This window comes from Dermacentor silvarum, unplaced genomic scaffold, assembly GCF_013339745.2.
Source record: "Dermacentor silvarum isolate Dsil-2018 unplaced genomic scaffold, BIME_Dsil_1.4 Seq262, whole genome shotgun sequence".
NCBI classification, from domain to species: Eukaryota; Metazoa; Arthropoda; class Arachnida; order Ixodida; family Ixodidae; genus Dermacentor; species Dermacentor silvarum.
In genome coordinates, this window is record NW_023605945.1 from 10,457 (window position 1) to 38,212 (window position 27,756).

At 47.0% G+C, this 27,756-nt stretch overlaps 1 protein-coding gene across 1 annotated transcript; it reads left to right on the plus strand.

Annotated features, from left to right (window-relative positions):
- Nucleotides 1-3,271: 3,271 nt before the first annotated feature.
- Nucleotides 3,272-27,756, plus strand: LOC119434829 (alpha-tocopherol transfer protein-like; the record flags this gene model as incomplete). The annotated part of the gene is made up of 7 exons (XM_049659609.1): nucleotides 3,272-3,672; nucleotides 6,072-6,314; nucleotides 9,348-9,583; nucleotides 11,693-11,803; nucleotides 19,484-19,613; nucleotides 20,569-20,820; nucleotides 27,563-27,756. Coding segments are annotated over exons 1-7 (1,263 nt in total), but the record flags the coding sequence as incomplete, so codon positions are not given.

The following is a 27,756-nucleotide window of genomic DNA, read 5'->3' on the forward strand; positions in this document are numbered from 1 at the left end:
ATCTTTCGCCGATGGCCGCTTTCCACCGGCTAACAAATGTTAAACGTTATCGCTCGGCGCAGGGACGCGCCTGTATCGGAAGTTTCTAGAACGTTATCGATGCTTCTTTCCGTTGCCTGTTTTCACCGACGCTTATGTTATCTGATTGTATGAGCGACGCGAATTGTCTAGAACTTTCTGGAAGGACACGCGCGTACCAGGGATTATTCTGGAACCTTCGATGACTCAGGTATAAAAGTCGACGCGTTTGCCGCTGATCAGATTTTAGACGATCGCCGACTGTGTTCGCCGCTATCGTTGTGCTTTGAGTGTAGCTTGCATACAACACGGCCGTGCAAGAAACGACGCACATGGCGCCTTTCAACCTGGTCTACGGAAGGAACCCGGCAACGACGCTTGACGCCATGCTACCAGACGTCGCTGACGAAGAAAATCTCGACGTTGCCACTTATTTGCAGCGTGCCGAAGAAGGTCGACAACTCGCCCGCCTGCGCATCAAGAACCTGCAGAGGACCGACAGCCGACACTACAATCTACGACGACGCTACGTCGAGTACCAGCCCGGCGACCGTGTTTGGGTCTGGACTCCGATACGCCGACGAGGACTTAGCGAGAAACTGTTGCGTCGCTATTTCGGACCATATAAGATATCCGACGTATTGGCGCACTGGACCTATGAGGTCGTGCCAGACGGGCATTTCCACTCACAGCGGCCGCCGGGCACGACCTGATAAGTCATCCACGTGGGTGCGTCTTAAGCCTTTCTACGGCCCCGACTGACGAAGACTTATACGGTACTTTGTTACGTTTGTTTATATTTCTTCCTTTATTACGCGGTCGTTTTGTTTCCGCTTTCGCGTTTGTTTGTAGCATCGGGACGCTGCTTTTAAGGGGAGGGTATTGAAACGTACACATGTTTATCTTTCGCCGATGGCCGCTTTCCACCGGCTAACAAATGTTAACGTTATCGCTCGGGCGCAGGACGCGCCTGTACCGGAAGTTTCTAGAACGTTATCGATGCTTCTTTCCGTTGCCTGTTTTCACCGACGCTTATGTTATCTGATTGTATGAGCGACGCGAATTGTCTAGAACTTTCTGGAAGACACGCGCGTACCAGGGATTATTCTGGAACCTTCGATGACTCAGGTATAAAAGTCGACGCGTTTTGCCGCTGATCAGATTTTCGACGATCGCCGACTGTGTTCGCCGCTATCGTTGTGCTTTCAGTGTAGCTTGCTTTTGTGGGCACAGGTTCGCCCTATAAACAACCAGTTTCGTCATACACCGTTTACGACTGTTTACTTCAGCGTCACTACTAGGTGACAATATATATATATATATATATATATATATATATATATATATCACACAGAAAGGTTTTTTCTTTACTGTGTTCATTTCCACCTCTTAGGCGGCAAAAATGTTTTCATCAGTCGGACCTTTAGTAGCTCTTTCTTTTTTTTTCATTATTTTTTTGTTAACGTCGCAACATAACCAGTACAGTTTTAATCCCAGGACATGTTTTGCTGTTAGCATCTAGCCGTTTCACTTCATATACATTTTACTGTATTCATTCAAAGCGTCTGAAAATAAAACACCCCAAAGCAAAATCAACTTCACTTCGTTATATTTGCAGACGCTCTGCTTTATCCGCCAGTCTTTGTTGCAGAGTCCAGAGAAGAGTTGAAGCTACATTTATACTGGGGCCTTAAACTTCAATACTGACTTAGTTTCGTTCGAAAAATTTCAAGTGTTCGTCCCCCTCTGCTTCTGTCTGGCTCTCTCCGCAACTATCGTAGTAACCTTTCCTTCTCGTCATTTATGTCTCTATGTCTATGTCTCTATGTCTTCATTTGTCGCAAGCCTGCGACTGTAGTGATCGAAAAAGCACGTAAAATACATTTGTAGGAAAGATAAATAACTATTCTTTCAAAACACTGCTTTTATTCGTTTAGCGGAAAACGTTCGACGACTAGTGGAAGGAAAGAAAGCACAACTTCTCCTCTTTCTTTAATTTTGCGCCTAAATCTCCACATCCGTAGTCAGTGTGACGTCATGGATTTCAAGGTAACTTCTTGAACTTGTGTGATATTGGCGCTGTAAAGGTTATTGAAATTTTCTTGGTCATTTCTTCGCCTTCTTTAGAATGCAATGTAATCCTTTTTTTATCGATTACCAATGAAGTGCATTGTATTATTATCTATTACGAGAATATTTTATTTGTATTACATTGAACCACGTGATATTACCGTTCTTCTAGAAGCACCTGTGTTCCTAAATTTTTTATGTTTCTTGTTTACTTTCATGCTTCTTACAATACATTTCTGGTGTTCATGCGTGTCCTGTTAAAACAAAGTGTAGCTGTACACCCTGTATAATTCTCAGGTTCTGCACCCTTCTGCGGAATAATTGAAATCGTCATCATTGTTAGCCTATATTTATGTCCACTGCCCCTGTTTATCTTTGTTTTGCGCTAACTGCTTCCAAATCAAACGCTGAAATCAAATGAAACTAAACACGTGCAGGCGCTGTCAAAATATACGACAGCATGGCTCGCGGTTAGCAGGGACTTCATAATGGTGGCCGCCACCCAATTATTGTTCTGTTTTATCGTTATTTTTGGCTTAGTTCGCCTCCTCCCACGTTCACGTTTGCCTTTTAAATCGCGGAAGTGAAATTTACTAATGCAGCGTGACTCAACATTCATTTGTAGTGCCCCATAACAGCCTCTATACCAAAGTAAAATCAGCCAGTACGACAGAGGTGGTAGCAATCGCCACAAGGATAAAGACCTGAGAGGAGAGTCAGCCTTGGTACTAACAGACTCCCAAATAGCCTGCCGCCTCTGTTTAATTGGGAACATCTCCGAGGCGGCTTTAAAGATTTTGGGACCTGGCTTACAAGAACATCATGCCATCGTATGGTGCCCAGCACACACGGGACGGGAGGGAAACGAAAGGGCGGATCGGCGAGCCCGCGCATTTCTCATCCGAGCGCCGACGAGTCCTGCCGACGAACCTCTAACAAACTCACGTGACGTCTTGGAAAACCAGCGACGTGACCGCCAAAAATTTTGTCATCCGCACCCGAACATTACCGCCGAACAGGCTCGTGACTGGCGCAGACTACAAACGAACCCTTACACAAATCTATACCGACAAGACCATATAAGCCCCAAACAAAGCGCGGACTCTGTCCATGGTGTGGAGAGTGGCCCACTCTTGCCCATATTACGTTGGAGTGAAATTCGCGTCTCCTAAATATCAATTCCCCCAAATTAGGGCAAATACCCAGAAACAGGCAGTGGGAGACCTGGCTTGCTAGCACGGAACCGGAGAGTCAACTGGTTCTCTTCGACCAAGCCCGGCGAGCCGCTAAGGCCGGTGGAGCCCTGGACTGAGGGCCCCACCCACTCACCCTTCAATCCCCTTCATGGAATAAACGTTTACTACTACTACTACTACTACTACTACTACTACTACTACTACTACTACTACTACTACTACTACTACTACTACTACTTTGTTCTATTTTTGCAGCAGCCACTGGTGCATGACGACGTACACATCGACAACATGAAGGAGGACTTGCGGAGCGTGGCGGAGCGAGAACTCGGAGAAACGCCAGAATTGAAGCAAAAGTGTCTAGCGCAATTGCGGGAGCTTCTGGAAGGTAAAACTATCTAGAAGGCATGCTCATATTCAGTGGCTATGGTGTTGGGCTGCTGAGCACGAGGTCGCGGGATCGAATCCCGGCCACGGCGGCCGCATTTCGATGGGGCCGAAATGCGAAAACACCCGTGTACTTAGATTTAGGTGCACGTTAAAGAACCCCAGGTGGTCCAAATTTCCGGAGTCCCCCACTACGGCGTGCCTCATAATCAGAACTGGCTTTGGCACGTAAAACCCCATAATTTAATTTTTTTTAAGGCATGCTCATACTTGCTCATAGTACCGCAGGGGACGAAGCGTATAGGCGCGCTGTGGGAAATCGCCGGCAGCAGAGCGAAATAACAAATTTAACCGGCCGTACCGTGAAAACGAAACTCGTCAAATTGAGTGCCGATTTAGCTGTGAAAGGGAGAGAAATGCGTAACCATTAGGTGGCGCCTCTTTGAGTTGCCGTATCCATGATTCAAAACCGCGTTCATCATATTGCAATGTGTTCGTCAAGCGCTCACTTGACACACGTCCTCTCTTTTCGAGGAGCGAAGCGCAACTGACGGAATTCTGCTCTAGACCAGCGTCAGTTCCACCATATAGCGCTATCGTTCCTCCTCGTCGAAGCATAAATATATTAAAAGAAATGTATTGTCCAAAAAAATATGATCGGCACGCTTTTCTTCCTGGCGCAGTGCGCACCAAATCTGGGGAAAGGGAACAGTGCCTTTCGCATTGCATTTAAGAAAAGCCTAAGAATGCTTAAAGAGCCGAAGAATGCTTATCATGTCATCACATAGCCTGAGATGTGTCCTCATTTAGGAGGACTGAGCAAATGGCCACAATATCGCATACACTAGACGGCAGGAAGGCCTCTTCTGCGCCCAAGCTGAATAGATTGTGAAAACAGTGAACATTTGGAGTGGACGTTATGCAGGACCCAGATTCACCAAAAAAATCGTTCTGTACTGAAGGGACTGGGCCATGGTGCTGGTGAAGGAAGAAGAAGACAAGCAACGCTTGCTCGCCCGCTTCGCCATAGCTCCCTTTTGACTTGTTTCAGTCTGCCGTTCTAACGCCAGATCGAGTGTTGCTAGGAAAACATCCCCATTGCATCTGGTGGAGGCGCTGGGTTTCTCTTCCACATCCTGGAACTCCGAAGTCGGACGCTACCAAGAGCTCCTGCGATGAATGATCCCGGACCGTCCCAGGCTGCTGCTCCCGTACCCCCGACCATTGTCTGCCCTGGCGTCGTCCGGCAGCGCGATCCTGCTATCTTTAGCGGAGCAGAGGACCTCGACGTCGAGGACTGGCTCGCCGAATACGCCCGTGTAAGCGCATATAATAAGTGGTCTGACCGCGACAAGCTCACTAATGTAGGCTTTTATTTGACGGGCGTGGCAAACCTCTGGTTCAGAAATCATGAAACCAGTTTTACCACCTGGTCCGCTTTTGCAAGCACTTTGACTGAGGTTTTCGGCCGTCCCGCCGTTCGCCGCCTTCGTGCTGAGCAGCGATTGCGTGGTCGCGTTCAACGCACTGACGAGAGCTTTACCAGCTACTTTGAAGACGTGCTCTCGCTCTGCCGGCGCGTCAACTCATCCATGGACGAAGCTGACAAGATCAAGCACGTCATGAAAGGCGTCGATGACCACGCCTTCGAGATGCTCGTCGCCAAGAGTCCCCAGACCGTTGCCGAGGTAATTCAGCTCTGTCAGGAGTACGACGAGCTGCGCAAGCAGCGTGCCACAACACGTTGTGCTGCTCAGCAGGATACCGCGGATCTCGCTCCCTTCGATTTTAGCCGCGACGCTGCCGACATTTCTGCTTTACTGCCGCAAATACAGCAGTTCATCCGCCAGGAAGTCGCGCGGCAACTGTCTCTGGCGACTAGCCCTCCTGAGCCGGTGACTTCCTTGGCTCCTTCGCTTCGTCAGGTGCTTCAAACGCAAGTTGCTGAGGTGCTACCAGCTGCCCCTCATCCGCAGCCCGTTGTTGGACCACTGACGTGTTGCTAGGAAAACATCCCCATTGCAGTTCTTACAATGCCGTGGTTCGTATAAGCAGGTGGCAGTTAACTGCTATAGACATTTTATGAGTGGAGCCGTCCAGCCAATGGCAAAGAGCACTTTCGAACAAAGCGATCTGTGAATTCGGCACCAGAATATTCTTTTAGCATCTACCAATTCTCCGTACACACCTTGGAGTTTACGATGACCTAGTGCGTGCTTGGTACTTGTGGTAATTAGTCGAACGGGGTAACACTGAATAAACTTGAATAAGAATAAATAAAGTCGTTTAAAGGCATACCTAATGGCGCAAGCACAGGTTTTAAAGGTTATATATCTTTCATCCTGCATCATATGTGACCTGCTCTCAGTTCATTTACGCATGAACTCTTTTCCCATGCAGGAGAAGAAGGCCTTGTAGTTCCGCCAGATGACGTCCTAGTCATGTTTCTTCGTTCCAAGAAGTACAGGATAGACGATGCCTTCAAGACGATCAAAAAATATCTACGGGCGCGCAGGGATGTGCCCCAGTATTTTGATAACCTGACGCCATCGAACATTCCGTACAAGACGTTCTTCCACGACCACAAACTCATCATGTTTGCCAGGGACTCGCAAGGACGAGCAGTGGGCTACCTTCAATTTGGTAAGTGTCATGTGCTTTTTTTTCTTTAATTAAATGTACGTAACCCGCCGGCTACGCCTTCGCTCAGACGTGTAAGAAAAAGAGGAACACTCCGGGAAGAGCAAAGCCATAGCAATAGAAAAGTACCCAAGAACGAGTTGCCGCGAGTAGTTCACAAGTCGTGACACATATATAGAGTGTTCCACTTCAAGAATTTGTTAACCGCAGCTGGGTGAAATCAACGACATATGGCTCGCCGTCATGTGACGCTCCTCCAAAAAAAATTCTATTTCGCTTGACTAGGTAATTGACTGAGGTCCCTTATTTCGTTACGTTGTAGAGGGGTTTCAGAAACGACCGATACATTTCTTTCTGGCGATGTACAGAGGTCAACACACTTGTCTAGAACACACTAATCAGGGCCAAAGCAGCCACCAAAGCTTAAACCGACCACCACGCCGAGAGCAATCAATGGAAACCATAAATGTTATCACGCCAACTCACATACAGCCGAATTTGTGCCACATGTCATCTTCAGATCTCGCCAGCGCAGTCCTCAGAACGTGGATCGCCCGTTCTAGAGAAGTGTGTTTACCTCTGTACATGCTGCGTGGTGATATTTTTTTTCGGCGTTTAAGAAAAGCCCGTGAAATATGAAATAAGACCGCGTGTCTGAGCTCTTGCGCTGTCGTATTGCAGCGCTCTCAACCGTGCATCAAGCGAAGAACCGTGCGCGGGGTCAGTCTATCGCTTATCAGGGACGACGGTGCTTCATTTCCTTCAGCCACCCTCGAAACGCTGACGAACTGTAAAGTCGATGCCTAGAGCCCCGGCCGCTCACTTGGCCACGGTCGCTATACGTATATACAAGGTGTCACAACTATAACAAGGTCGATCCAAATAGGTCGCGAAGCTTCGGGCGAAAAGCGGTTCAGAACCAATTGTCAGCGACATCAGCAAGGGTGGTTATGGGAGCAGCGATTGAAGCGGGACTATATTTTGAGCGAGCAAACGTTGGGAAAGAAGAAAGCGTTCTTTAATTAAAGCGAGACACCGTTAGATTCATACAACGAAAATAAAATTCCTAATCAATTTTATATACGCACGGCGAGAAAAGAACAACTCTAGTTTACTCGATCATAATCAATACATACCTGTTTTCAGCGCTCACCGATAGCGGCGGGCGTTGACGCCGCTATCGGTACTTGCAATTTAATGCAGCTCTTGAAGTGGGCAGAAAGGTGCGCTCGTAAAGTTCACCTGTCACAATACGCCCCCCTCACATGTTGTGTTGTTTTGCTTGTCGACGTTTGTCTGAATTTGGTGACGCGGGTAGTTTCATTGTTTATTAACCTGTTCAGTCAAAAGTAGTGAGTTGCGACTGCCAGATAATTGTTTACTTTAGTTGTTTTCGTGGGACAGCGCTGGCCGACGGGCTTGGCGTCCGACGAAAGGACGAGCACTCTACGCCCAAAGCGTTCGTCGGCCTCCAAAGAAAGTATGTTCTGTGCAGCGAAGCGATTTCGACACCTGTATACGGCTAAACCTTTCCTGCATCGCTTTCTTCGCTGAATGCTCGAAACGCCCATCAAGTCGAATGGCGGGGCACTTGCAATTTACAGCTCTAATGGCAGGCCTTCTAAAACAAATTTTGCGCCTTTGAGAACAAAATGACGTTACTGATGCTTTTAACGAATATGACATGAAATTATTTTTTTTTTTGCACCGGAAGTGTTCTCTCCTCACACAGATGGCGCTAAGCCCCATGAACCGCCACATTTTGAACGTAAATGCACTAATATATAAAAATATGCAAAAGCCACGTAGCTGGACAGACTCACGGTAATGTTCTTTGCCGTCGCTTGGAGGTGCTCAGTTTTTTTTTTTTTTGCATTCCGCCTCATTAGCTAATTAGTCTTAATTAATCAACTTCTCGAATAATATAATCAGATGAAAAGTGTAAATGAGAAAATTGCAGGGCAACATGAAAAACCCCCGATATTCAGCTTTCTGTTGCTCAATACGTGCTACATAAAAGTGTTTTCCCGAGCCTGAAGAAGTCGTCGATTACACGCAAAGTGTCTCGAGCGGCCAGTCGCGCGGTAATTTTGCGTATATTCGCGGGCTGCTTTCACGCTTGAAGAAACACTTCTATGTTTACCGGGAAACCCTGGCGGCGAACGCTATGCACTAAGTCGAGCTCTCTAGTAGAATCAGGCCTCTTGAGTGGGCCAATCCCGGAGGTACTGCACAGCTGCTGCAATAATCAGGTTTCTGTTGTTGTTTCGCACTTTTAATATTTCAGTCTGAGAAGATTTAACATAAAATGCATGCGCTGTTGGTGTTGCGTTTGATGACATTGGTTTGTAGGCTGTCATTCTCCAAATTCTGAACGCCAGGAAACTAAGTGTGTGGTTTGCCGATACTTTACTAGGCTTTGCCCAGCTCCACTGGTCTCTGGTGCTTGCGGTAGCAGAGCCACGCATAATTTTTTAACTGGTGTTTTGTTTGTATTCTGTGTGTGTGTGTGGGGGGGGGGGGGGGGGGCTATTACTATTTTTCTTGTTTGTATGTATGCTAAAGGTCCTGTGTACAAGTTACGAACACTGTTGTAAAAGTATTATTGATGTCTAGTTACCCATATACGATTGCAAATTGTTCAACGTCTGTTTTTTTAAACTAATGTGTACGTTCAGGTATGATTGTACGCAACTGCGTTGTAGCCTTTTATGGACCTAGCAAAGCTGTTGATTCAACTTTGAGTTTATTCCGCTGTTGATAGAATAAACGTGAGTTGAACTGCGCAGTAGCTTCGCTGTCTTTGAAGTATGAGTTGCTCGGATTGACATACATCTGCGAAAGATATTTTATTCACATCCGAAGAAGCGTACGAAGGATGAATACGCAGCCACTTTCAAGATTAGAACGTCTAAATCCTATATTCGTGAACGCGAATCACGTTCCTTATATTATGGGCGTGTCCTCTTGTTTTTGTTTTACAATCACCTGAACGGTTATATCGACTGTCTTTTTTCTCTCCTCTCCCAACCAAAGGTGCTTGGGACACCAGCATCTGCTCCTTGGACGACCTGATGAGGTGCGCGCTTGTAGCTACGGAATCGAACCTGCGTGAAGAAGAGACACAAATACGTGGCGTCGTTGCCGTCATAGATCTCAAGGGCTTCAGTGCTCACCACATGCTGCAGATGACTCCACGCTACACGAGGAGGGTCATCGCCATTGGACAGGCAAGAGGGCGAAACAAATGCGGTTCTTCACGCGAGACCGCTGTGCTGAATTTCTTTCGTCGTTTATTTAAGTTCCCGAAAGCAGCTCCAACGCATTAGGCAAACAAAACAATTTTACAGGATTTGGAAAAGAATTTCTACGTATAAGTCAACCTGGTGGGTTTATAGTTGTCGCGGAACACTGCGCGTAAGTAAATATTGTCCTTGTAGGGTTGCTAAAACGAGTAGTAAAAGCAAAATAGAATAAATAACGTAAGAAAAAAAACTAAAGAAAAGGAGAGAGAGGATGGGGAGAGGGGGTTAAGAAACAGAGTTTTATAAAGTGGTTAGTATAAAATGTGCAAATGAGAAAGGAAAGCATTGATGACGACCGCGGCACGTCCTGTCGAAAATTGAGAGAGAGAGAGAGAGAGAGAGAGACCGACAATATATAGAGTTAGAAAGAAATGACAACCACGCAATAAAGCTAAACTGGTGATACAAACAAATAGCTTACTGAGAAATTAGTAATAACTTTCGAGAAATTAAGAATAATGTTAACTTAGTAGAACATTGTACTTAACTCAGTCTATTTAAGCCCCCCGCCTCACCTGTCTTTATTTATTTCGTTTTAATATTGAATTTTATTGCTTGTTTTTCAACCCTAGAAGTCCTATCCTGCCTTGCGTATAGTCTTCTCCGAAAACCAAGCCCATCGGATAGACGGCGCCCGCTAACACGTGGCGATTTTCTTCGTTTTTCGCGTCTTTATTTCCGCCTACTTCGCAGACTGAACAGCGCACCCCCTTATCTGGCCTCCATGCAGTCACAACTGAATCCCGCCTTTATTCTTTAATTTTTGAGTTCAACATTTTCACTTCCCGCGCCCTATTCTGCTCGTGCCTTATATACTCCGCCACCAAGTGAGAGAGAGAGGGCGGGGGAGAAGAGCTAGCTATATAAACGCTATCAAGGAAAGCGTTTTGCTGCATTGACCAAGACAAGTGCCGTGCCCTTGTCCAAATGCTGGGTCCAGAGATGTTCTGCCTCCAAAGAAATCCCTTGTTCGACCATTGTTGATCCATTCATGCTTCCATCTTCAAGCGTTACCTTTGTGTCTTCCAGATCTTAACAAAATTTAATCCTCGGGTTTGACGCGCTAAAACCACAATCTGATTGTGAGGAACGCCATAGTAGGGGACCACGGATTGATTTCGACCACCTGGGGTCTTCAACGTTAACCAAATGCACTGTATACAGAAGGGTACTTGAATTTGGCCACGATCAAAATGCGGCCACCGTGTCCGGAATAGGAATCCCGGATCTCGTGCTTAGCAGCACAACGACACAGCCACCACGGCGTGTGTAGCGTAGTGATGTTCTCGCTTTTTCCATTTAGATTCATGCAATTTAATACTTAGTTTACTTTGGATTTATAGTATTAGTTGAGACAGGTATTTTATTGCGATAGCAATTATATGGACACTCAAAAGCAGATTTCTGCCGTCGGCGTCGCCGTCGCCGTCGCCGTGAGGTTCCGTATAACGTCAATGGACAAGAAATCGTCGCCGCGCGCCGAACGCTGTATGTGCGAGTGAAAGGGCGCGAGGGGCGCGCGCTTTCACGGGGAGTGAATGCACGGCGGAGAACAAACGCGCCTTCTGCGCCGTGCTCCCTTAAGGGCTGCAGAAGTAGGCGTCTCTTTCCTCCTTCACAATCACCATATATGTAGAGCAAACGCGCCTTCTTCCGACACGCGAGAGGCCGTGGGGGAGGGGGAGGGGGAGGGAAGGGAGGCGACGTTTAGCTGCGGCACCAAGTGCCTATTTATATCAGAGGCTCCGGCAACAGTCACCAACGCCGCACGCATTTTGAGCGAACACGGGCAAAACGCCGACGGCGTCGACAACAGTTCTGCGCGTTGCCGGTGCTGCTGCATGTCCAAGTTTATACAGCTGATAAAGCTAATATCATTACTCCGTATAGCTCTCTACAAATTTGCTATCGCAATTGATGCTTCGCCTTTCAGGTGAAACTGCGACAACCTTTTTAAATACATACGTAAAACATATACGTATACACTCCTACAGACCAGAAGGCAACTCTCGAAGATTTCGATGTGACTTTACTGTTTTCGCAATAACTGCTCTTTTCTTTCTCTCCTCTCTTTAGGACTCGTTGCCAATTCGGGTAAAGGGAGTTTACTACCTTAATACTCCAGCTGTCTTCAGGATAGTGCACGCACTTGTCAAGCCATTCCTCTCGGCAAAAATGTTGAGAAGGGTAAGATGCGACATAACAGAAATGGCTGCCCTGCGACGCAACTATGTTTGCGGGCTACCATTGTGTTTCTGAACAAGCTGCCTGCAAATGCATGTCGGGCACACATTGTATGTTCGACGTCAGTGCTAAAGCTGGGAACCGCATGACGCAATTCCTCGAGCGATTCGCGTGTGGCGCAGGAGCGTGGAAGTCAGAAAAGCGTCGAGACGACGCCCCTAGCGCACGCTTAAAGGGGTATACTGCCATGGTATCTTAGACTATTCATATTTTCTTTCGTTAAATGAAGGTCCCAGAGCAATAAACTCTATAAACATATTGATAGGCTTCGGAGCGCCGTAAATAAGTTAATATAATAGCTTTACCGCAGCCCGTTTCGGTTTTGCTTTCCAGAAGGATACTGTGTCGTGACCTCATGACGTCATGACACAGTATGTGGTCACGTGGTAACAGGACATTGTGACGTTTTCACACCCGCTCAGGCCCGCTCGGTCGTCCGCTATGCTCCTCCATTGCCCCACACAATGTGCTGCAGAGTACGAGGCGACCCAGCGAACCGGAACGAGTGTCAGAACGTCTCAATTTTTCGCTCTCTCATGGTGTCATGACAAAGTATCCTCCTGGAAACGAAACTGAAAGTGGCTGTCGAATGGTGTTATATAAATTATTACCGATGGTCTGAGGCGTGTCACTATATTTTATAGGGTTCAGAGGTGTATTACTTTATTGAACGCAAGAAATTAACTGTCGGAAAATCATCTCAGGACCCCATTAAAACGCGTCGCCGCCAATTTTTGTCGCGGTAGAAAAGAACGCGTCGTGTCGCGAACTCGCGTGCGCTTCCACCAATGACAGTGAATAGGTAAGTCGATCACGTAAAGCGAATCTGAGTTCCTTGGAACACCGCCAGTTGGTGTTGCCCTCCGCGCATCACTTACGCATAACCGGATGGCGGGAGTCACTGACCACGGCCGCAGTGTTGTGGAAATACCACGAAAATTCTTGTTACGTCATGTATTGCAGCGGGGTGCACAAGTTGCGTGGCAAACACACTATGCGGTTTCTGCAAAAGGCTGAGGTGCCTGTCTTTAACAAAAAAAGGGGACCTAGCCAAAGGCGCTTGGGTGTTGGTGAGGTGGAACCTTCACTAACACCACTGACCAATCAGGCTGCTCCACGGATCCCGCAAAGCGCACATGCGAGGGTTCGAAACCAAAAATTGGGAGGCCGCTTAAGGTTTGCCTTTAAGAGTGGAACGCGATGGCATTCAAAGATGCCTGGCTGTTTGTCAGGCTTCCCAACAACTGCAGCTTTGTTTTTTCTGCACCTTCGCCTCAGCGGGCTGCTGCCGAGGAGGCGAGTGCCATCTGGATGGTGTTTTGCCAAGAACACCTACCGAGGGGGGGGGGGGGGGAGAGCGCTTTGTGAATAATAGAAATGCTGGAAAAGGGGTTTGTGCCTGAGCTTCCGCGTACCAGAGTTATCTTTTCCCGTATATTCAAATTACAATCCGACGCTATCATACCTGTATTTTGTGGTTAATTCGTACTTTACGATTTTTCTCGCGCATTTTACTTTGAGAAATTCAATTTTGGGCAAATGGAGGGAAAACGTAGTCTGGGATGGTAAAACTTGAGGTGGTACGACGGATGTCATTAGAAAATTTGCAGTCGCAGGCTGGGGTCCGCTGACACAAGACAGCGGTAACAAGATATCTCTTGGAGAGGCCTTCATCCTGCCGTATACAGAATTTATGTTGATAATGATGACAACTATGACGATGAATAACCAATGTATTGTTTCCTTTCCAGCTGCAGTTCCTTGCGGGTGGTATTTCAGAACTTCAGGGCGTTGTCCCACCTGAGTTAATGCCGAAGGAATTCGGTGGGACGCAGGAAGACTTCGACTTTCAGAAACAAGAGAAATTCTTCCACAGCAAGGCGAGCTACTTCGAAACGATGCTGCAATGTGGTTATCAAAGGAAGTGAACGGAACGTTTACGCCACGGCGACAAAAGTCTTCGTTTTTTTAAGTGTCATCGTTGTGCCAAGTTACACGCAATTATTTGCAGCTCAAAGGGTGTCTTGGATGCTGATGAATCTGTCAATCTGCTTGCACGTTTGCTGAGACGCTCTATGTAAATAAACTACTCTATACCATTTTGTAATTATTTGCACACGTGCGGAGCAATTATCCATGTAAAACTCAATCACGCGCATGAGTGGGCGAATTATTCGTGTTTTTTTTTTTCTGCAGTCATCGTTCGCCACCAAAACAAGAAGGTGAAGTACGGATGCGTCCAAAGACTCCCGCCATTGCGTGCTTGTGCACGCTTGAATATCTTAGCTGGTCAAAATTTTGAACCAACTCAAGCATCCAATTCTCTTTATCCCCTGTCGTTGAGACACAAAATCCACATTGTCCAACCTATTTCGTTTCTTCTTACTCCGACAGAAGACAGCAATACAACAAAGCAATAAAATACGTAAGTATATCACTTTTGTTATCGCAAAGTTCAAAACACGTGTCTTCACTCGTAACTGTAATACTGCCACACAACCAGCCGTGTTTTAAAAATGTGCAGCAGATCCAATGTGCCCTGTTGGAATCTGTTTACAGCGAAGCTTGCGAGGCAGTGTTCACGCGCACCTTCTCATCTGGCTCAAGGTGTCCCCGAACGAGGAGCTTTGCTACGCATTGCACTTTTCTAACAGCGGAGCTGCTTAAAGCCGAGGTTGAACCGTGCCGAGCGTTGATCAGTTTTGCGAAGCGCGCGCCGAGCGACAGGTGGACGGAGCCAGTGAGAGAGACGGCGGCGTAGCGGCGGCGCGACGCTACGTGTACAAGTGTCTTAATTTTCATCTGATTCAACAGGGACTCCTATGCAATGTTTGCTTATGCAGTGCACAGGTCCCCACTTTAATGCCAAGGAATGTATACATAGATCGGGGAACTCACTCAAGCATCACCTCTCTAAGACTTAAACCGTCCCGTGAGGCTGAGTTCGTGTGAGCCTGGCTGAGTAAAACTTTGGTGAACATGAGTCAGAGCAAGCTCGGCGGAGCAGAATTTTGGGGAGTCTGCACACACATGTCATTAACTCACACCATGGAATAAAAACAGTAAGCAGCTGCACCTCGCAATCTAGCAAAAAGAAAATTCAGGTACTCAAATACCATGCTGTCTTTGCATATCTTGCAAGTTCCATGATCCTTATTTTATAGAGGTAATAATGTCACGATATGGTTATGAGTTTATCCAGTAATACATGTAATTGCAAACTCATTTGCAACTTTGCCTGTCTTGTTGGGCACGGCCTATGCTTGATATGTCTGCACACTTTATTAGCAGTGGACGTGAAGGAACCATCTGTACTTGAAAAGATGCTAGAATTCGCAAGAATGGATGCGACCGGCTGACTTCACTGCACGATATTGATTTGGCTTTGTTTTATGGGTTATCTACTGTTGATAAAAACAAGGTGTTGACCTGCTTTCCACATATTGCTGCATGTGTTTTACAGTAGGTAGATGCAGGAGTGGTTACGACCATGATAAAAGATGTTTATTGCACTCAAGTAAGCGCAATATGCAATTACTTTCTAAAGTGAGGGTTAATACAGGTGCAGTGATGATACAAAGTATCCAACACATTGAAGGTTTATTGGTTTCGGTACAGAAAAAAATGATTAATCAGGAAAAAGAGATAAAACTGTTTAAATGATGCTTATCGCGCATAAAAGCTTCGAAAGGACATCGACGATGCTGTTTATTCCTATAGTCAAAGTCTTAAATACGCTATTTTAGAAAATCCATTACAATATATAGTCTGCACGTTCGCTTTGCGAGCTTGATAAGCAGTCGTTTTTCGCAGCAGAAGTAACTGAATCTTGAAATGAGACAATTCGCTGGGGAAAATACGCGTGAAAGCCGAAACCAACAGACCGCAACTAAATGGTCGCGCAACGTCTGGTACTATAGTATCATGTCATATCCCCTTCCCCCAGCATTTGAGCCGTAGTTGCATACTCCTTAAATTGCTCCGTCTGTAAAAGCATCATCATCAGCCGATATTTTGCCTGCGACTGCGATGTCCGTCGCATGTGACGCAAGTCGCACTTCTGGTGCGAGGAAAATCGCATCATGTCAATAGGCTTTACGCGGCGCGCAGCAAAACCGTCGCGTAGCGGATAAGAAAGCAATAGAAACGCACGCAGCGGGGTGAGTTGCTTGACCTCGTATGGCCTTCACTGCCATCGTGAAAAAACGCCCGAGCCTGCAGCTGCGGCGACGCTTTACCGCTCGGCGCCCGTGATAGCGCTCAGCCGATTTCCTCTCCCTCGCGCGTGCCGCTCGCTCGCCCTTGACATACATGCGTACACGGGGTGGTTGCGGCACGTCGGGGGCTCGAATCGGCTGGCGAAGCTGTTGCGTCTGCGACCAATTCAGGAGGCGAAAGGCATCAGACGGGCCTGCTACGACGGACAAACTTTAATACCGGGCGATCCAACGATTGTACCACGTGCTGCTGAGTGGAAGGAACAAATCAGGCGGTACCTGCTTCTGGATGACCTTTGTGGGACAAGGTCCATGATGGTAGGTCCACCAAGTGGCTTTCCGTTTCCATTTCCTTCGCGCTGTGCAGTATGCAATCATGCGATAGAATAAATATTTCACGGAATCTAGAATTAACCTGTTCTGGTAACTATTGTTCTTGCATGAAGTAGAACTAGAGGACCACCTCATAGTGCTTTATCTTTTCGGCTTGCCTGTCGAAAGAAAGTGCATGTACATACAATCTCCGCAAGGCGATAGTATTTCGATATTTGCTCTAGGACTACGAAGTGCATACTTTAACTGTACTCCTAAAGGAAACTTCGCTACGGTTCTCTTCAGCAGCCTGTCTACTGCTCTGAACCTATACGGCTTCTAGCATTGATAAGTTGCTCGTGATTTTACGAGTATACATTATAAATATGCATTGCGATACAATCTACGTACATTGTAAATAGCGCATATGGATGATATTACTGTTTCAATCATTACTTTCGCATTTCATTTTTCTCGCTGTTGCGATATCCGTTTAAAAGTTGAAAGCTAATACAAAGCGAATACAAAGTATTGTTATCAAGGGGAGCTATTTTGTGCGAGCTAAACTAGAATTGTGCAATTGTGCAAAATCCGTTACAGGCAACCTTTAAAAATTTTAAATGTGTTCGCTGAAACACCCTGTCTATATACCGGGTGTTTTTTTTTTTTTCTTTTAGCTGCACCAATTTTCAGAAAAGTGCCTGTGGCAGACAGCCTACAAAATATGCACAAAAATCATAACTAAATTAGATCATTACCAATGCTATAACATTATATATCAATCGATAGGTGACATGAGAGGAATATAAATACCGATAAATCAGCATGATAGTCAATAAATAAATTATAATATTGGCATCACAAAGCGGAAAATGGGTCGAAAAACCCTTAAAGTGGCCAAGAAACGGGAATTAATGATAGTAATGTGTGTAAGTATGGTTATGGTGGTAATGATAATGAGAAAAATGGGTATACAAAGAGGTGAATGAGCTAAATTAAGAGTGTATTGATAGTGAATTAAAGGAGTTTAGTTGGGTGATAGGAGTCACACGAAAGGTAATAATGAGGCAGACTGAGCTAAGATTATGAAGAGTGAGTGAGAGTTAATTAAGACGGACAGACAGACAGACAGACAGACAGACAGACAGACAGAGACAGGACAGACAGACAGACAGACAGACCAGACAGACAGACAGACAGACAGACCAGACAGACAGACAGACCAGACAGACAGACAGACAGACAGACAGACAGACAGACAGACAGACAGACAGAACAGACAGACAGACAGACAGACAGACAGACAGACAGACAGACAGACAGACAGCAGACAGACAGACAGACAGACAGACAGACAGACAGACAGACAGACAGACAGACAGACGACAGACAGACAGACAGACAGACAGACAGACAGACAGACAGACAGACAGACGAGAATTAATGATAGTAATGTGTGTAAGTATGGTTATGGTGGTAATGATAATGAGAAAAATGGGTATACAGAGAGGTGAATGAGCTAAATAAAGAGTGTATTGATAGTGAATTAAAGGGGTTTAGTTGGGTGATAGGAGTCAAACGAAAGGTAATAATGAGACAGACTGAGCTAAGATTATGAAGAGTGAGTGAGAGTTAATTAAGAGTAAATGAAGGTTATTCAAGTGGTGATACGGTGAATCAAGAATGATGAAAATAGGAAATTTTCATCATTTGGACGGACGGACGGACGGACGGACGGAGAACTTTATTAAGGTCCTAAGTTGCATTATGGTCCTCAGTTATGAAACCATTTTAGATGTGGAGCATCTTATGCCGGCGGCCTGTCCCGCGGCGTCGTTGGCGTCGGCGTTGGCGTCCGTCCGCACCTCTCCATATTCTCTCCCCGCCAGCTGTGCGATAACGCCTCTCTCCTCCTCTCCCCCTCTCCACGCCATCTGTTTGATAACGCGCTTCTCCCTCCGTGTCTTCATCCGCCACCTGTGCGATAGCGCGCGCATGCGCGCCTCTCTCTCTCCTCCTCCTCTCCGCGCCAGCTGCTTATATAAACCCGGTTCATGCGCCGCTGCCTCAGTTGCTGCTTTGGTTTAGTCACGCTGCGCCGTCCGATGCGCTGAATGGACGCCAACGAATCTGTCAACGAACTGTCTGGCACATCTTCAAACAGCAGCAGCCAGTTCATTAACAGAACCGCGAGCACCTCTGAAGACAAGGCTGCGCAGAGAAGAGCTCGCGATGCAGAACGTAAACGTCGGCGACGCGCAGCGGATCCAGATTCAGTTCGCTAAAGCGAAACCGCTTCGAAACGTCAGCGTCGAGCAGCGGATTCCACACTTCGAGAACACGAAGCCGCTTCGAAACGTCAACGTCGAGCAGCGGATCCTGAGCTTCGAGAACGAGAAGCCGCGTTGGTTCGTGAACGTCGAGCAGCAGAACCTGAGGTTCGGGACCGTGAAGTTCAACGTAAACGTACGAAGCGAGCGGCGGAACCCGACCTTCGAGAACGGGAAGCCGCGTTGGTTCGTTAACGTCGAGCAGCGGATCCTGAGCTTCGGCAACGTGAAGCAGCGTCGGTTCGAGAACGTCGAGCAGCAGAACCTGAGGTTCGGGACCGTGAAGTTCAACGTAAACGTACGAAGCGAGCGGCGGAACCCGAAGTTCGAGAACGGGAAGCCGCGTGTAAACGTCTACAACGAGAGGCTGCTCCCAGTGCTGCACGCGAGCGCGCCGCCCATCACATCGCGTGAACGCCGTTATAACGACCGCGATGCTCCGCATCAGCCCATGGTTCCCCTCGGAAAGATGGTGTAATTTTTTTTTTAGTTTCGCATGTATTCTCATAAGGCCATCGGGGTTTACCTTGAGCTAAAGCTTCCCATTAAGGTCATATGAACATGCCTCATAGAAGCACGAAATGGAGAGAAGAAGTAGTTCATTGGATAGTAACCTGTACGAGTGTGCTGCCATCGGTGAATTGCACCATGTATTCTTTTTTGCTGAAGGGACGATCTTTCTTAAGCAGGTAGCAAGCTACGTTTAACCCGAAGGATGGTTACTGTTTCTTCATTTTCTTTTTTTTTTTCCTTTTCGATTGCAGTCATCAACACTTGCCGGCGGCGACGTCAGTGGCCCAAAGGGAGACCTTGAAACCTTGGCGAGGCTTGAGCTCGGAGAAACGCCGGAAGTCAAACGAAACTCGCTGACCCAGTTGCGCCAGCTTCTTGAAGGTACAGCCCACCTCGCACATGAGAAGAAAACGAGTTGCAAAATTAGTTTTCTTTTACTCAGACCACCACGTCTCAAGATATAGTGTAACGTAAATCCATCTGTAGGCTAGCGCGTACAATGTTGCATGCGCAGATTCATTAACGTATCAAAACGTAATAAAGTGTTTTATGGTAGCCACGAGCGACGGTTCTCAAAATACCACTGTATCAAGAGTCACCAAGCGAACGAAAATTCCTGGATCATTTTGCGAACGTCCTTTATACAGGGTGTCCCAACTAACATGCACCAAGATTTAAAAATATGCAAATGCAACGTATCTGGACAAAACCAAGGTAATGCGCTTTGCCGTCGCTTGGGCATTAGCAAATTATTTTTTACATTTAATTAATTTTTATGGAACGTATTCCAATTTGCAAATTGTAGCAACACACATCCACTTAGAAAGAATTCTCAAGGTTACACCAGTTTTGATATATTAATTTTCTATGAGTGTGACGAAATGCACTGACGTTGTAGTTACTTTTGTGCTTCAAGGCACAAGGCAGCGCTTCATTTAAAAAAAAAAACTTAAGTGGAACAGCAGTAAATTCTTACCCCATGTCTGACGGCGCATATCTCGAAATCAGTGCCATCCTCAGGATTCGTTCAAATTCGATATGCCTTGCAAGCTCGCTAGCTGCAATTCATGGATTGCATTGTGTGCTGTACATAATTTAGTAAAAAAATTGATTAGTGAGATTTTGTTAATTAGTTAATTCTGAATTTCATTTCTCGTGGAAGTAGTGTCGGCCTTATAGAGTAAATTAAAATAATCCTATACGATTTGCAAATGACATACGTGCGATATTCTTCCCATTGTCCTGGAACTTGTGTGCCTTGATAAGTGAATCAAGCAATACTCATAATCTGCGTCCGTGCTCGATAATAGAGGAGTGTGTTCTGCGTCTATTTCAGAAGATGACGAGCTTCGAGTTCCCCCAGATGACGACTTCCTCCTCATGTTTCTACGTACTCGGAAGTACAAGGTGCATGACGCTTTGGAAACAATCCGAAGGTACTTCCGCGCGCGCAAGAACATGCCTGAATATTTTGAGGAGCTCACGACGTCCAGCTCTTTGTACCGGACAGTCTTCCGCGAACACAAGCTAATAACGTATGCGAATGAAAGAGACCCGCAGGGGAGAGTGACGTCCGTTACCAAATATGGTAAGTGTTCTATTATCTCCTAATTCATTCGCTTCTCCGTAAGCGGTCATATCAACAACAACAACAACAACAACAACAATAATAATAATAATAATAATAATAATAATAATAATAATAATAATAATAATAATTTTTGAAAAACACAGTACCGTAAATACCCCGTTAACTCAAAGTAGTAAGAACTGGAAAAAAATTCGAGATAAGCGAAGTTTCGAGATAGCCGAATTCCCGAAAATATAAGCATAACCACAGCGTAAAGCCAACATGACGCCTTTCCTATATATGGCGCCGGTAACAGCCCACTTCCGCACAAAAGCTCATTGTACCAGGAACGGTACTTTTAGTAGATCATTTTTGCGATATTATGTGCGACCCAGCAACCGACACGTCGGTCGTATATAGGCAACGGCTAACCTCGCACGTATAACCGCAAACGCAGATGTATGTTGATACCGCGTTTGAAACCGAGCGACGCTAAAAAACTCGTGAACGTGCTCGGTTCCCCGGAGTTTTAGACCGAGGATAATCCTCCACAGAGCGTCGTTCTGACCACTGACAAAGCGCGAAAATGAACTGCACCGGGTAAGCCATCGCTACAGATCACCTTTGGACACTAGGTGGAGTCCAAAGCTTGACGTCTACGACGTGTTTCCGGCTTCCAAAATCGTTTTCGCCGTTTGCAGTCAGCTGAACAATGGCCTCAAAATTTGTATCGCTCGAAAGCGCCATGCCGCGCGTTGCAAGCAAACGCCGCGGGAAAGCGCTCGCCACTGCACTGCTTAGTAACGTGACCACTGCCAGCGCAGCCACGCACAACTAAAGTCCCTATATTAAAAAAGTACCGCCATCCTTTGATCAACGCCGCTTCTCTCTCTCCTGTATCCCCGATTGGACGATGATAGCACTCGCTTTCACTTCATTACATTTTTTTTTCGCCTCAGAGCCATGTTGAAAGTTACTCTGCGCAGCCGCAATCGCCGGCGGCGGCGCGCATAGAGTTTCTCACCCTATTACCTAGAGGGAAAATTGGCGCTGCTGTGATGTTGTATCCATGGAAATGCTGGTATATTGCGACTTCGGATTGGCATCGTTCTTGGAAAGCCCGAACTCCTTGAAGACGTGCCTGGCTAGCACCGTTCCGTCTGTCTCAATGATTCATTTCCTGCTAAAACAGAATGCGAAAAACTGCTTTATCTCTATTATTACGCAAACACATGTTTTGTTTAATTTTGAGGACTTACTATTGGATGCACAATTATATGAAACGTAAAAAGTATCAGCTGGCCGCTAAAGTTGGACGGCAGACGACAAGATTATCGCTCGCTGTGGAACAACTTGTCTGTTCTTGCTTTTCTTCGCTTTATTCTGCATTGTAGGTGAGTAAACTTTATTGAGAGATGTAATACGGCTGAATGAAAGCCTTTTATGGAGATTTTACTTTAAGAAGCATTATTTGTGTAGCCATATTCACGTTTTAGACGAAGCCTCGTTCAACACCAGCCAACGCAAGCCTCGCAGACACATATCCCGTCATTCCCATGAGGGCACGGCGCCCTTTAAGAAATTCGCATAGACGGTGGCGCCAGATTACCCTCTAGGTGTTATATGCGAAACTCTATGGCGGCGCGCGCCCGGCCTGACAGCTTCAACGCGGACTTTCTAGGTGCGCCACCGTCGACTTGCTTTCGCAAGAAAAAGTAAAAAAAAAACGCTTTAGGAGAGGAGACGGCGGAGGAAAGAGTAGATGGCGGTACTTTTATTGCGATAGCAATTATATGGACACTTCAACCGGATTTCTGCCGTCGGCGTCGTCGTCGCCGTCGCCGTGAGGTTCCGTATAGATAAAATCTTCGCCGCGCACCGTATGCCAGAGCGGAAGTGTGCGGGGACGCGCGCTATCACGGAGAACGCACTCAATCTCCCACGCGCAAGCAAGGAAGCGGGAAGCCAGCGCCGGAGGGAGCGGGGGGGGGGGGGGCACTTCTACTCTGCCAACAACGGCGCTCGTCGCTCGCCCGCACCGTCTCTTATCTCCACACGGCTCTGACCTTTATGCACTGTGCATTCGCCGCTCAGTTTCTGTTGAAGTGATAGACCGCACGTACCTTCGCCCGCTGCAGCGTATGGGCTTGCTGCCAGCGTTTTGACAGTCGTTGTCTGCAGTCATTCAGTGTGATCTATTCATGTTTGTTTGTGCGCGCTCACACCACGCTTCTTCATTCAGTTAGTAATAGTCGGGCCACATTTTCCAACGCACGCTACACATGTAATGCTGCCCGGATCGGCAGTGCAGCGCTACAGGTGTGTCCCTTCGCACGCGCTGCCCACGGGAAGCGCTTCTCATCAACACCACCGTTTCACACGCGCCTTCTCGTGGTCATCGAGTCTCTCTTCATGTCGGTCTACTTACGCCGCAGCACACCTGCTTACTTAATCAGCTCATGTTTACTACAATTCATATTGCTACCAAAGCCGCTCACCTTACTTCGTATGACATTGCTGTGTTGCTATCGCATTCATTGCTTCGCCCTTAGGGTGAAACTGTGACATTTTTTATATAGGGACTTTACACACAACAGCTGCCTCCGATCACCGGGAATCGAGGCACTGCCGTACATGGCTAGCGTGTTTACAAGTGGCGGCGCGCTCACCTCTGGCCTACGCTACTCTTTCTCGCACTCTTTGCGCGCTTCAGCGGTCGTAGTGACGACCCTCCCGCGTAATTAATTTGATAGCTGGCCGAGAACTGTAGATGAGGGTGGAGTAGAATCAACGAAAAGGGACTTTTTGGCGATACCACAGCTGCGCCAGAAAAGGTACAAAAAAACGTTTCGGTAATGTCTTTTTTTCTGCGTTTTCGCAGTCCAGGTTTCGAGATATCCGGAGTTCGGAGTAGTGGCGTTTCTAGATAAGGGTTGAAGAACCCATAGAGTGGACACCGTGCCAGGAAAAAAAAAACGACTTATCCGATTTTTCGAGATATGCGAGTTCAAGTTAACGAACTATTACTGTGCATTCATCGGGCCTGCCAACGCCACATTGGGATTGAGTGGCAGAGCTTGACAGGTAGCATACAAACTTGTTACGCGAAAATTAGCATTAGTGAACTATAAATTAAAAAAAGTTGTCGCAGTTTCACCTGAAAGGTGAAGCATCAATTGCGATAGCAAATTTGTAGAGAGCTATACGGAGTAATGATATTAGCTTTATCAGCTGTATAAACTTGCACATGCAGCAGCACCGGCAACGCGCAGAACTGTTGTCGACGCCGTCGGCGTTTTGCCCGCGTTCGCTCAAAATGCGTGCGGCGTTGGTGACTGTTGCCGGAGCCTCTGATATAAATAGGCACTTGGTGCCGCAGCTAAACGTCGCCTCCCTTCCCTCCCCCTTCCTTCCCTCCCCCACGGCCTCTCGCGCATCGGAAGAAGGCGCGTTTGCTCCACATATATGGTGATTGTAAAGGAGGAAAGAGACGCCTACTTCTGCAGCCCTTAAGCAAGCACGGCGCGGAACGCGCGTTTGTTCTCCGCCGTGCGTTCACTCCCCGTGAAAGAGCGCGTCCCTCGCGCCCTTTCACTCGCACATACAGCGTTCGGCGGCGCGCGGTCACGATTTCATCTCCATTGACGTCATACGGAACCTCACGGCGACGGCGACGGCGACGCCGACGGCAGAAATCTGCTTTTGAGTGTCCATATAATTGCTATCGCAATAAAAAAATGTCACAGTTTCGCCCTAAGGGCGAAGCAATGAATGCGATAGCAACACAGCAATGTCATACGAAGTAAGGTGAGCGGCTTTGGTAGCAACAACACGCAGAACTGTTGTCGACGCCATCGGCGTTTTGCCCGCGTTAGCTCAAAATGCGTGCGGCGTTGGTGACTGTTGCTGGAGCCTCTCATATAAATAGGCACTTGGTGCCGCAGCTAAACGTCGCGTCCCTTCCTTCCCCCTCCCCCACGGCCTCTCGCGCGTCTGAAGAAGGCGCGTTTGCTCTACATATATGGTGATTGTAAAGGAGGAAAGAGACGCCTACTTCTGCAGCCCTTAAGGAAGCACGGCGCAGAACGCGCGTTTGTTCTCCGCCGTGCGTTCACTCCCCGTGAAAGAGCGCGTCCCTCGCGCCCTTTCACTCGCACATACAGCGTTCGGCGGCGCGCGGCCACGATTTCATCTCCATTGACGTCATACGGAACCTCACGGCGACGGCGACGGCGACGGCGACGGCGACGCCGACGGCAGAAATCTGCTTTTGAGTGTCCATATAATTGCTATCGCAATAAAACTTTTTATTGCGATAGCAATTATATGGGCACTCAAAAGCACATTTCTGCCGTCGGCGTCGCCGTGAGGTTCCGTATGACGTCAATGGAGATGAAATCGTCGCCGCGCGCCGAACGCTGTATGTGCGAGTGAAAGGGCGCGAGGGGCGCGCGCTTTCACGGGGAGTGAACGCACGGCGGAGAACAAACGCGCGTTCTGCGCCGTGCTCGCTTAAGGGCTGCAGAAGTAGGTGTCTCTTTCCTCCTTTGCAATCACCGTATATGTAAGCAAAAGCGCCTTCTTCAGACGCGCGAGAATCCGTGGGGGAGGGGTGGGAGGGAAGGGAGGCGACGTAGATAGAGAGAGAGAGAACAACTTTATTTTAAAAAAATGTCACAGTTTCGCCCTAAGGGCGAAGCAATGAATGCGATAGCAACACAGCAATGTCATACGAAGTAAGGTGAGCGGCTTTGGTAGCAACAACACGCAGAACTGTTGTCGACGCCATCGGCGTTTTGCCCGCGTTAGCTCAAAATGCGTGCGGCGTTGGTGACTGTTGCTGGAGCCTCTGATATAAATAGGCACTTGGTGCCGCAGCTAAACGTCGCCTCCCTTCCCTCCCCCTCCCCCACGGCCTCTCGCGCGTCCGAAGAAGGCGCGTTTGCTCTACATATATGGTGATTGTAAAGGAGAAAAGAGACGCCTACTTCTGCAGCCCTTAAGCGAGCACGGCGCAGAACGCGCGTTTGTTCTCCGCCGTGCGTTCACTCCCCGTGAAAGACGCGCCCCTCGCGCCCTTTCACTCGCACATACAGCGTTCGGCGCGCGTGACGTCATACGGAACCTCACGGCGACGGCGACGGCGACGCCGACGGCAGAAATCTGCTTTTGAGTGTCCATATAATTGCTATCGCAATAAAAACAAATGCGGATAAGTCCACATTTATAGAGCGATGCGCACATAATACACATATTTACAGCATATATACACACATATTCATATATTTACTATGCCTGTCTTGCAAAGCATATTTTTCCCATACAATTTTTCATCGTACCATACGGTTAGTTTTCATGGTACAATAAAAGAAAATACACGGTCATTATAGAGAACGCACAAAGTTTAAAAAGTGAGAAGGCGCCATAGACGAGGCACGGAAAACGAGATAAAAGAAAAGTAAAAGAAAATAATTGCAGGAGCAACATTTGCAGAAACAAACTTTGTGTTCAATTTTTTTACCTAGAACTACTCTGTAGGCGTAATAAAGGAGGAGATAAGTACGATCTAAGTTTTATGCGCTGTAGCTGTTAGAATCCGCACTTTTTAATGCTTTCTTGAGCTTCAATTTTGTTGTTGACTGCAGCACGTTACAGGGTAAATGATTTACGGTATAAATTTACGGCACAAATAAATTCCCGAACCTTGCGTAGAAATGCATTCGCGTTCCAGTTACTTTTGCGCTTCAATGCATAAAACAATGTTTCCTTAAGAAAGTAACTGAAACACCAATGAATTTCTCCGCAAAGTTCGGGAATTGATATCTCGAAACCGGTGTCATCCTGAGAATTTGCTCCAAGTGGATCCGCCTTGCGAACTCCATGGCTAGAAATTGTAAATTCCAATATGTGTCCCACGGTTATTAGTTAAAAACTTGATTAGTGATTTTTGTTAAGTAGTCGACATGCATTTCAATTTTTTTGTGCAAGTAATGCCTGCGTCTTCGAGCAGACCAGCTGTTGAACTAGAATTGTGCTATCTGCCACAGGCAACCTTTAAAAATGTTTGAAAGTGTTCGCTGAAGCACCATGTATACAATAGAAATGCAAATGAAAAGAGAGAAATACAGCACTAACGAAAGGTCGAAATCCAAGTGCTTAATGCTCGAAGCCGCATTATACATTGCTGGTGTGTGCACTCTCAAGAAACGTCTTTTCTTTCAGCTAGTAACAACGGGGGCACACTTACACAAACTGTATTATCACACCGTTTTGCTCTTGTGTTGTTATTGCAGTAAAGCTAGCGCGACTAGAGAAAAAAAAGGAAGACGTTAACCTGGAACGTTAACCAGAAAAGCGTCTGGTTGGCTACCCTACGCTGGGGGACGAAAACAGAGGAATAGACAGATGAGAAGTAGGGAGAGGAATGAAAGAGGCGGTGAAATTGTGCAGGCATGCGGACGGCGCCACGCGTTCAAAGACTTTCGCATTGACGCGCTCAAAAGCGTTATACCCATATTTCCCAAGTGTCCTGGGAGAACGAACCCTATTGAAAAAACCCATATTTCCATAACCCCCACAGACAATAATTAAATATCATACATTTGAGATCTTGGATAAAAATCAACATGTCGCGCATAGGGATGTCGCGCATAGGGAACCGCGCACTGACAGAATGCTCAGTACATCCTATTGCTGAACTATGGGAGTGTCCTCTTGTACGTGTATATGTGTGCAAAGATCAGGCGTTAATTGTTTGCAGGTGCTTGGAGCTCGAACATTTGTTCCATCGCTGAGCTACTTCGCTGTGGTCTGTGGGCCATGGAATGCCATCTACTCGATGAAGAGACGCAGATACGGGGATTCGTGGCCATGGTAGATCTCAAAGGCTTCGGCGCTCAACACCTGACGCAGCTAACGCCATGGTTCCTCGGAAGGGTTCTTTCAATAACCCAG